The 12,478-nt window shown below is 38.5% G+C and overlaps 1 protein-coding gene and 1 long non-coding RNA gene across 2 annotated transcripts in view; one reads left to right on the top strand and one right to left on the bottom strand.

Moving 5' to 3' along the window:
- Positions 1–12,478, top strand: part of LOC139936000 (carbonic anhydrase-related protein 10-like) — a 61,855-nt gene that overhangs the window by 40,993 nt on the left and 8,384 nt on the right. Inside the window, exon 6 of the mRNA XM_071930695.1 lies at positions 10,717–10,789. Coding sequence (XP_071786796.1) covers positions 10,717–10,789 — 73 coding nt within the window. The remainder of the gene's footprint in view (positions 1–10,716; positions 10,790–12,478) is intronic.
- Positions 1–12,478, bottom strand: part of LOC139936001 (uncharacterized) — a 98,273-nt gene that overhangs the window by 80,346 nt on the left and 5,449 nt on the right. The gene's annotated exons all lie outside the window — the stretch shown is intronic.

Below are 12,478 nucleotides of genomic sequence, written 5' to 3'. Positions count from 1 at the left end.
AAAGAACTAATCTACCGCACTTATGACAAAAATCTTCGAACAAAATAAAAACAAAAATAAAGTCCAATCGCTCATTTCGAAGAAACCGACTTGATTTTTCTGTTTTTCATTTAGTAGCTGACGTTTTCTAAAACGAGGTATTACTTTTGCGAAATATTTTATAAAAAAGGTACCGGACACGTTTGGTTCTAATCATAGACCAATATTCTCACTTGGTGTATCTCAACATATGCATAAAATAACAAACCTGTGAAAATTTGAGCTCACTTGGTCATCGAAGTTGCAAGAGAATAAAAAATAAAAAAAAATAACACACCCTTCTTGCTCAATTCTGTGTGCTTTCAGATACACTATAAAAGGTATCAGCTGAAGTATTTTATTATTTTAGTGAGAAATTACCTCTTTCTCAAAAACTACGTTACTTCAGAGGGAGTCGTTTCTCACCATGTTTTATATTTTCAACAGCTCTCCATTGCTCGTTACCAAGTAAGTTTTTGTGTCAACAATTATTTTGAGTAATTACCAATATCGTCAAGGGCCTTTAAAGTAGACAGACATGGAAATTACACAATTTCTATGAAAAGTTCGGCGAATGACCAGTGCTGATATAAGCCAAGAGAAACACAAATTGCCCATGGTGATGACCAGAATGATCAGTAACCAATTCATTTTTATTGCCACATTTGCGGCTTAAATGGACAATTTGATAAAATGAAATGCTTAGGTACCATGGCAACACATCGATTGACCTTAATATTGAATAGACATGTCTTGTACCAAGAGTATGAACGGATGTATTAAATGCACAACAACTAGGCTTATTTCCATTGGGGTCCTTATAATGTTACCAAGGTCCAAATTGGTGATGGATTACCATACAGTGAAGTTATTTGTGGATGATTCGGGAGGCTTCCACCAGCCTGAAATTACAGGTAATTTTATCCTTAAAAAATAAATTGAGTTATGAAATGTCTTGTGGTTCAGTTAAAGATTGGTGTATCTCAACATATGCATAAAATAACAACCTGTGAAAATTTGAGCTCGATTGGTCGTCGGAGTTGCGAGACACTTATATGAAAGAAAAACACCCTTGTCACATAAAGAAGTGTGCTTTCAGATGCTTGATTTCGAGACCTCAAAATTCTAAACTTGAGGTCTCGAAATAAAATTTGTGGAAAATTACTTCTTTCTCAAAAACTACGTCATTTCAGAGGGAGCCGTTTCTCACACTGTTTTATACTATCAACCTCTCCCCATTACTCGTTACCAAGTGAGGTTTTATGCTGATAATTATTTTGAGTAATTACCAATAGTGTCACAAAGGTTTATCACATTCAGCATCTAAGGGCATTATTGTCCATGAAACATGTGATATTACACCCAAAAGAGCCAAAGAGCTCGATGAACTTTATACAGGCCCGATTTGTACACAGCTCAATGGAAGAAAGCAAAATGTTAATATGGGGATTTCACTGTCTGGGGTATACACTTAAAGAAGACACATTTCAAATCTTGTTCAGCTTTTGCCTGATAACTCTTGAATCTATGTGGAAATCATGACACAAAATGTAAAAATTTTCGGATGACTAGTAAGTGCAGTATTTTGTCGGCCATAAGGCCCTGGAATGTACAGAATTTGTATATTTTTTTGTAAACAAAGGTTTCATGGTATATGCTATACATTTCACCCATACTTTAATGTCCGCGAATGAGAGAGTGTTTCAACATTCCCATCAATCGGAGTTCCAAGTGCACATGTTGTCATAATCATTGCCAGATGATTGTGACTAAAAAATGTTGACCTTTATTCAGTAGTATTGAGAAGCATTAAAACCCATCAAAGATGGCTGCTACTGGGGGTCTGTTCGGTGAGAACAATAACGTTTTATTCAACGTACGCCAATGCATTTGGTACAGCCCGTTTTTTTTGTTTTTACATTCTACTAAAAGATAATGGCAAATAGCAATAAGCAGTTGTCAACTTGAAAACTTATCAGTGTCTTCTTGGTACCTAGCCACTCTCCGTGATTTAGCTCACCAATATCATGGAGGACTATAGATGTCAACTAGTATAGGAAACCACGTTCCAGAAACAAAAATCGTCTGTCCGCCATGCATAACAACTACAACTACATCATATAGTTCCACTCATTTCAAAGGTGCTGCTGCTGTGTAATTTTTGAACAGTTTACCAAGCTACTGATCAATTTCAGACCCTGGTTAAAACACATCTGTTCAATCATTAACCACGCTTAATTTAACAACATTTTGTGTGCCATTGAGCTTCTTCTATTAGTCCCGTTATTATCCCATCATTTTGTGGACTATGTGCGGAAGACTTGATCTACAAACTTGTTTTCCCCTTCTTTGTCTTTTCTCCCTTCTTTTAAAACGCGGACCTCATGTTTAATAATTGCGCTATATAAGAATCGTCCTTAAAGGCAGTGGACACTATTGGTAATTACTCAAAATAATTATTAGCATAAAACCTTACTTGGTAACGAGTAATGGGGAGAGGTTGATAGTATAAAACATTGTGAGAAACGGCACCCAATTTTCCACGAATTTGATTTCGAGACCTCAGATTTAGAACTTGAGGTCACGAAATCAATCATCTAAACGCATACAACTTTGTGTGACAAGGGTAATTTTTTCTTTCATTATTATCTCGCAAGTTCGATGACCGATTGAGCTCAAATTTTCACAGGTTTGTTATTTTATGCATATGTTGAGATACACCAAGTGAGAAGACTTTTCTTTGACAATTACCAATAGTGTCCACTGCCTTTAAGCCTATACTATTATTACTCAGAGAATAAACTAAACGAACATATTTTTTAATGGCATATACCATAACATCTGGCATGATAGTCACTAAAACAGAAAGCCCCTGTTAAAGGGACGTCAAATTAATATACAGTGACAGTACCGAATCCAACCGACAAATTACATCATAACACCCATCAAAGAAAGGTTGTCAGTAATGTTCGCCATTCAGATTCACATCTTCGGCAAAATGATGACGTCATGCCAAATGATCAACAACAGCAAAATCAGGATGCAGTGCAAATAGCAAACACTGTTCCCGAATACTGTTGTTAAAAAAAGCATTTAGTAAAAACAAAGGGATTTTAATAACAACAAAAAACTAACATGTGAGACAAAATTCTGGAGCGGTGTGGTCAACGTTACTGTCAGTAACGCTTTTCAGGTTCAAATCGTTGGGATAAAAACGAATATCTTGTTCCACAACCGTAGTTATTCGAAGTGAAAGGTTCCTAAAAATTGATGCAATACACTATCCAAAGCTGCTACTTTTTACAGACTTGTAAGGTTTTATTTTCACAATTTTTTCGAGTAGCCTAACCAAACGTATACAGACCCGTTAAGTAATGTCAGTATTTGAACAGGTATATTTGCCTAGTTTGAGCATGAGGCAAGGGCTTTCATTGAAACTTGTAATGCAGGATTAAAATGCACCTTAAAACACTGATGGCATTATACCTTTAAATAAAAGCTAATGTACTTTTCTTCGAGTGAAGTAATGGTATTGTTCATCAGTATGCCATTAGCACCATTAAATCTTCCATCATGGGCACACGTCCGCTCTATAATCCAAGAAATGCAAACAGTTATAATGGTATCCATAAAATGTAAGTGATAAATCATCGCCCGGATCAGAACTCACGCGAGGCGAGGGCGGGGAACGAAACCCGTAAAAAATTATTGCACCTATACATCATAAAGTTCACTAAAGGACATGTTGGCTACTCTAGGGTTCATGTACTTCTTCACTTTAGGCAGTGGACGTGTGAATATACTGCATACAATCAATGCAATAATTGAACTGTACACAATTAATGTTGCACTGTTACCACAAAAGCTAAGTGTGATCAATACGTGTTAAGTATAGCACTCAATTATACACTTGGGCAGCATAATAGTATGTTTAAGCCGATGTCGTGACAGATTGGTCAGTCCACTATGAATCCATCCACAACGGAAGCTACAGTGCACAGTAATTAAAAAAGCTGGTTGCAAAAATTATCTTGATGCTCGGAAAGCTATCCCAAAATGGTATCTAAATAAATTGAATTATGGAAGATGACACTTTTCTGAAACAGAGGACTATAACAATACATTTCTCAGCAGGATTGTTCAGCGGATTTTCAGGTCAATGGTCATTTTGAGAATTGCGCTATATAGGCCTATACTAAGAGCTGTGACAGTTGGTATTACATTATTTTCAAAATACTGCATTTGATATAGGTTTTCTCTGTCAAATTCGGCAAATGAGCAGCCAATTTCATTTTCATGCGTTCGAATTAAAGCTGTTTTGCCTCTCCAGTTGTTACTGCGTTTCAAATTCAAAATTCGGCCATTCAATTTCGTTTTGAGTCGAGTCAAATTCCTTTAGCACTATGTTCAATTTAGTGTATCGTCATTCTTTTTCGAGACACACACGCCCAAAGAAGCGACTCACGAATTTGAATGCTGCTTTAACGAATTGTTAAATTGAATGGTTATTTTGTGAAATCGAATGACGCAACATTACATTTCATAAATTATATTTCATTACATTTCATAAAACGAAATCGAATGACCCTTTTCAGTAGAATTTGATTTCGCGCGAAATAGAATAGCTTGATGGTTAAATTGGCTGCTCTTTTTCCGAAATTACTGAGAAAACCTATATTAAGTTACAGTTTCGAGTCAGTAAAAGTTGAACACCCTTTTTATCACATTGTTTGTAAAAAAAAAAAGGGGGGAAATTTTCTGATAAGGTGTTTACAGCTATTTTGATGTGCCGACTTCAAACTGAGTCTACTATACTACGCCAAATAACAACTTAAATGCACACGTGCTCCCTTTCGCACGCAATCCCAGTCCTTTATTATTGTGTCCGGTGAAATAACGGACTCATTACACTAATTTTACCACCGGTCTTCTGAAAGAGAAAGTAACATAGTCCATTTTAAAACATAAATACATTACATAGTTACCTCACATTGCCTGAGGGTATTATCATACGGTAGCCTACATGTTTTAGTAACATTTTGATTGCTAGCTTGCTATGTTTTCCTTTGCCGATTGCCCCCACCTCTCCCCATTTAGGATGCCAATCTAGGACAAAACATAATTACACCAACTTGGATATAATCAGTTTGCAAACTGATATGGTATCAGAAAAATATCACATGATTAATTCAGTTGATTAGTCCTTGCATCATGCCCTGATGCACTTTCGTCTCCCCTCTGATGTAGATACAACTGCTTTCATCAATCAAAACAGACTACACTAAGGTGTGTTGGAAAGACAAGGGGTGCGCCACAAGCGAAAATCAATTCCCGACCATTCACGCGAGATATTGCAACGATGTACCTGTAATAGTAGCATCATCGTTTGCGCCTCAGTGCGTCTTGAAGGAGGACAAATCAGAGGAGATTTGTCTCCTCCAAGTGAAGAGGAAAGAAACCGAAGGTCATGTCTCGATCCGTTGAAGTGATGACTAATCAAAACACACTTTAGGTCAAGATTTCGTGTGTATTTGTGAAAAATACAACCTGAATTGTGTAGCTTCTTTTGAGAGTCAATAATGATGTGCAAATAAAATGCTCTGCCAAGCTGGGAGTATTCCCCCAAGAATGCGTTTTTCCCTTGAATTTTGTTTTCTTAGGGGGGTTGGACAGTGAAGGGGGATGGACGGTGAAGGGGGATTTGTTTGTCTTGTTTGATGGGGGAAATCAGTTGAGGAGGGGCTGTATGCTGTGAGTTAAATAGGTCACACACGCTTCAGTGTGTAAATATAACCGAGGTAGAGACCATGTCAATTTGCTTTGCTTGGCCACTCGGCTGTGCTACGTGTCTGTGCGAGGCAATTTTTTTCTGTAGTAAAGAATTGTCATCCTCACAAATTTTCAAAATTTTGTTGTTGTAAGATTTCCCTTTTTGAATCGATTTAGAAGAATACCCATTGAAAAGCACTACGACTGTAGCAATTTTGATGTACAGAATAAAACAAACAAAAATCCATTTTTTTGTTCAAGGGTTTCCCCTTTTGGAATCGATTTAGAAAGAGGAAAAAAAAATCCACATTGAAAAGCACTGCGACAGTGGCAATTTTTGAAGTACAGAATAAAACGTCTGGCTGGGAGCAATACGATCATGTCCATTGCTTGTGAAGACACGCGCAGAGGGAAAAGTGGAATTCGAAGCAGCCGCTACAGATGCTCGGGAAAATTTATTGTCCGTTTATTAGAAAGATCGACTGTCTCAAATTCGAGTCAAGGCATAATATCGGCCTACAGGATATTACAAAATAGGAAACAATAGTTTAAGACGCTAGCACTGGCACAAGAATCGTGACGTTGAACGCGGTATTTAAACTGAATGTTTATTATTTCCCATTCATGGACGCTGCAAATATCGCTGATCGCTCCGCGATGCTTTGAAAACATCATTACACAAAATCAGGCGCTCTAATTCATCATTTTCAAAACTAGGTTGAATATTTGATGAGTGAACTTTTAGGGAAATCACTCAGGGATATCATTTGACCGAGAAGCTACGAATGTCTGCTAGGCAAAAATAAGCCAGCTGCAATGGTACAAAGATACTGGTATTAAACTGGTATTATAAAGCGAAATTAACTTTCTTATACTTTGCAAATTCAGTGTACAAAGCAGTTCCATAAAAACACTTAAAGGGGACAGGGCAATATTATCAGCATGAGGCTGTTCTGAACCAAAGACTTACTAAACATATAAATCGCTTAGCGCAGTAACATATTATATGATATCATATAAAAGAATTGCTTGCGACTGCACCTAATACACAAGTGGGCTAACGAATAAGCACAGTAATAATAACTTGATGTCATGTCAATTAATTGTGACTACACCTATACATATTTGTAGCTAAACAGTGTTGTTAAGCAACATTTTATGCCAAACAGCTTTCAGAAATGTAACCCTGCATGTGCAAGATGCACCCCCCCCCAACCTGTAAGCGAAATCCTCCCATCACCTCATACGATCAAACCTGCCCTTTCCAAGGCTAATCCAAAGAGATACACAACGACGTTCCTTTTTAATCTTTTAATGGTTCTCCCCACGATTAAAACAAACCCCAAGAAACACTTCATTTACAGGGGAATGTTCGATAAGTGCCCTTGTGATTTGATTACCATTGACGTTAACCAATTGACTCTAATCAAACCGCGCGGGAAACCTGGGTATCAATTACACACGCCTCGCTGTTGACTTTTCACATGGAGCGCCATTAATGGTCGTCACGTGACCGGAAAATGATTATTTGTATTGTTCGGATCTCCTAGACGGGGAGATTTTTGTCTTCTGTTGTATAGAACTGCCATCCTCGACAAAAATGTTCCTGCATTTTTTTAAGGATTCCCTTTTTTGAATCGATTTAGAAAGAAACAAGTGTCCCCATTGAAAGGCGCTTTATGACAGTGGTGCAGAAGACAAACAATTGCGGCGGGAGACCGTTTGGGGGCGTTTCCTTAATGGCGCGAAATGTGATTAAGAGCCATCTTTAGGTTTCACAAGAGAATACATCCAGTAATTCATTGTTCAAACAGTCTCTTGCGAGAATAGTACGGTGAACAGCTCCTTTTTGTTTGCCAATATTGAATTTCTGCGTGGGCTGTAAATAACTGAGCACCATTTCAGATTTTTCAAGATTCTTACAATAGAATGAAATTATCTGTTGCATGGACTCCATGGCATCTTGATGTTAAGGTTACACTTTGTGTCACATTTCAATGGTACTACGTTATTAACCTAGATACTTCATTGGCCACACTGCTCGGGTCAAAGTGTGTATAGGAAATACTTTGGGTGCGTTCGTTTAGCTTCCCCGGGTCGACCCCGCGGTGCTCACTCGGGTGAGCCCCTGACAAGAGTTAATCGAACGATCACACTCGCCCTCTCGTGGTGACGGCATGCACCTCAGGTCACCCCCAAGTGACCCACTCCACAAGCAGGGTACTGGGGGCTCACCCGGGTGAGCCCCGTCAAAGCTATTCGAACGTACCGGGGCAGACCGTCGACCTAGGGAAGCTAAACGAACACACCCATAAGTATAGACTGTACAAGTCTCGCGAGTATTCGACAACTGGGACCCGTTCGGGCGCGAGTTTGGTTCATTCTTGTGCTGAAATTGTAAACATGGGACCCAAGTGTTCCCAAATTTGTTAACTAACGCGAGACTTCATTCTATGAAGAAAAGCTACACCATCAACCAATTAATCTTAAAGGTTGGCCTACAAATTTAACACTCAAGACGCAACTCTTCTACAAAGCACGTCATATCATCGCACCACCAGAAGGATGTTTTAAAACGCCTCCTATTATTTTACGGCAGGTGTGCACAGTTATGCTTGAATTATGATACCCGTTTATGCAGCAGTTTTTAAAGGTTAGAGGGTGGTGCGTTCTTTTTTTCGAAATGTCTGAAAAGCAGGCAACAACCAGACAGTACCTATACAAAACACACAGCATCTGGCTTACGTCCAGACGTAAAGCGTCCCATCCGAAGGACGAACACTGGACGAACCAAATACGGTCAAGTGTCTTGCCAGCTTGCTCACGGACACACGTGCCATGACTGGGAACTGAACCCACATTCGGACAACACTATGAACTATGTCAAAATAGACCACACAGCAACGTGCAACATAACATACCACATTTGTTTTTACATGGGTAAGTCTGGTATTACAATCTTATTTGGTAAGACGTTATATATAAGGTCATCTGAAATAGTCATTTCACAACGACGGCCATGTTTCTTAATTACTCGAGTTCATCCTCCTCAAGGATGCTAAGACCATGCTAAGACACAACCTCACATGCAACAGACTCCCGAGAAGTCATAAACTACGATCATCTCCCTGCCACGGTGCACATCAATTTGAACGTCTTGTAGTAATGACTATTTACGAGCCACTAATTGGACTCTTGTTGATGATGCTTTGCGACTGTCGTCGGTATCTCAAGGAATGTACATTACCATGTAGGGATATTTACTATCTCCTCATAAATGATTCTAAGCATTGAGGCTACACGGAGAACTGTTGCCTTAAAGGCACTGGACACGTTTTTTGGTAATTAGCAATGAAAGGCTGAAGATCGTATAAACCTTTGTGAGAAACGGCTCCCTCCGAAGTAACGTAGTATTTGAGACAGAGGTATTTTCTCACTCATGTATTCAAATACTTCAGGCCTGAAGCCTTTTTAGGCATCTAAACGAAAACACATTTGTGCAGTAAGGGTATTTTTTGCTTTCATTATTCTTTTGCAAACTTCGAAGATCAACTCATCAGTCCAAATTTTCACAGGTTTGTTAATTTCTGCATAATGTTTGGATACACCAAATGAGAAAATAGTGGTCTTTGAAAATTACCAATGGTGTCCAGTGCCTTTAATATAGTTCCTACACTGTAATGTCAATATTATTGGAGAGCACCCTAGCGGCAGCCTTGTGTATGTAGTACATACCGGAACACTTGAGATTTCCAAATTATTATTAGTGGGAAAAACACGAACATGGGAACATTTTTGCTCACTCATAATATTGGAGGAATGTCAAGGGCCGTGCACAAGTGCCTCAAAAATGAAAAACACACATTGAATCATGCGGCCATGATCCATAAGAAAACTAATAAAAACATGTAAGCATGTGTTTTCTGCTTGCCATGCGGGCCTTAGACCAGTTTGAACCTAGATGCTATCCGTAAGCACAGCTGCAGCAAGCAAAACAACTTTATTTACTGATGGGAAAAAGCTTGATAGAAAATGGCCTTCGATGAGAGACACCCGTCGAATCGTTTTGTTTTGGAAGAATTCTATGATTCCCAAGCACTTTGACAGTAATACCATGCATGTTTTATCCTTAAAACTTAAAGTGAGCCACAAAGGAAATTCCAGACTGGACAAGATTTGCAATCTTAATTTTATTTTTAAAGTTCGCCCTAAGCAAGGCTTAGAGCCACTCTTTGTAAGGGGCTACGCTACAAGAAGAACATACTAATTAAGATGAAAACAAGGACGACATATCGGTATGCCAATACATCCAACAAACATCGCTTGTTCATTCTGCTCCCACGATTCGTTTTGCTGATCAATGATACTTAATAATTATTTATTAATACAAAGTCCTGTATGATATGGTGAATTACGTGGAACATGACTGTGAGAGACAGGGCCGGGCCGTTGCACCCATACGGCTCAAATTCTTACATCCAAGAAGTAATGCTTACAGCAAGTTTTGTCTGCTAAGCAATTTTGGCAGGAATCGGTTTACAAACTATTAAAATTTAAATTATACTGTGTTTTTGGCTGCGGGTAGTTTCTGTTTATTGCTGTGGATTTATTTTTAATTTTCTTTGCAAATTAGTGGGCTTAAAGGCTTTAGACAAAAAATAATCCATTGAGTAGGTGATGAATTGAACGGCATCTCATTGACATGCAGTTATAGACCTTGTATTCGGGATGCCTTCTATAATTTTACACCGATACAGTTTTGTTTAATGTCACCTAGTAAGATCACAAGGCCGGACGGTCAATTCAAGGTGAGGGCTGTCACTCTTAATCGATTTGGGCTGTAAACCCCAACTCAACTGTCACATGGGGCACGTTGCCACTTGTATAATATAACACGTTAAATTGTATGTCATTGTTATCTTTCGACAGAGTGGTAATGAAACAAGTCGAGGACTCAACAAAATTACTAGTGTTGACGTCTTGAAAGACATTGTCTACAGAGGTAAGTAGTACGATTTTAATGTACAACCATCAGCAATTGTCTTGCTCCCTTTGTGAAAAAAACTATTAAGGAATATCGATTCGCCAAATGAGGGTCAGACTATACGTTACCCTTTACAACTTTGGTTTGGTTCGAATTTGACGTCTTATACTTCAATAATTGAAATTTTACACAACCAAGATGGCTAAATCGTGTTCGTTAAGTTACACCTTTTTTCAATCTCTTCTTACTGTATTTTATTTTATTTTGTTTTGCAAAATAATTATTTTAAAATAATAAATCACAAGGGAAAGTCAAATTGACTGGGTAAATTTAAAATGGTTTGGTGTTGAACAAAGACAAAATACTCTCGCGGAATTGAACCAACAACTTCCGGAATAAAGTGTCGAACATTGTAAATATTTCTGGTAATTTAACCTGGGCGCTCAAAAGCCCTCTGTATAGAGACGGCTTAAAGGCAGTGGACACTATTGGTTGTTACTCAAAATAGTTATTAGCATAAAACCTTACTCAGTAACGAGTAATGGGAGATGATGATAGTATAACACACTGTGGGAAACGGCTCCCTCTGAAGTAACGTAGTTGCCACGAATTAACGAAGTAACGTAGTTACCACGAAATTGATTTCGAGGCCTCAGAATTTTGAGGTCTCGAAATCAAGCATCTGAAAGCACACTACTTCGTGTGACAAGGGTGTTTTTTCTTTCATTATTATCTCGCAACTTCGACGACCAATTGAGCTCGAATTTTCATAGGTTTGTTATTTTATGAATATGTTGAGATACACTAAGTGAGGAGACTGGTCTTTCACAATTACCAATAGTGTCCACTGCCTTTAAAATAGACAGCCAGTCTAGTATAGTCTGTCACACTCGGTGTGGAAATTGCTTTTAATCGCAAGATGCCGCAACTCTCAATACAAAGTTCTGGTCTTTCACAATTACCAATAGTGTCCACTGCCTTTAAAATAGACAGCCAGTCTAGTATAGTCTGTCACACTCGGTGTGGAAATTGCTTTTAATCGCAAGATGCCGCAACTCTCAATACAAAGTTCTGGTCTTTCACAATTACCAATAGTGTCCACTGCCTTTAAAATAGACAGCCAGTCTAGTATAGTCTGTCACACTCGGTGTGGAAAATGCTTTTAATCGCAAGATGCCGCAACTCTCAATACAAAGCTCTGACCAAATTTAACGTGGCGTGCTCTCATCGGTAGCACTTCAAAGCAACATTGTAATGGATATAATTAAAGTGGGTAACTTAAAAGAAGACAAAAATTATACTCTTTAAATATGTCATGAATTATAATAATATACCTGAACTAACATCGACCGTAAAAGGCAATTAATTAACACAAGATGATTAGTTACATTTTGTCTATACTCTATCCTTTGTGTCTGACGCCAGTCGATTGTCTCCAATAATCACAATTGGAACTAAAGAACGCTCGGTCCAACCCCTGGAACTCAGGTTCTGATTGCAAAGTCATCAGAGTGTAGGTTCAAACCCCGGTTGTGACACTAAGTGTTCATGGCAAAGGGACACAAAACTAACATTACTTCTCGTTAACCAGGAGTAGATGGGTACCAGTGAGGGTATGATTACCACCACGTGCGCCAAAAATGGCTGCTGGTGCTTCATCTTAGGGCACAAATAAACAGCCGTCGATTTCACCAAACTTAGGATTTA

Source organism: Asterias amurensis, chromosome 4, assembly GCF_032118995.1.
Source record: "Asterias amurensis chromosome 4, ASM3211899v1".
NCBI classification, from domain to species: Eukaryota; Metazoa; Echinodermata; class Asteroidea; order Forcipulatida; family Asteriidae; genus Asterias; species Asterias amurensis.
The sequence above is the reverse complement of the archived record's forward strand: the minus strand, read 5'-3'. Positions and strand labels throughout refer to the sequence as shown.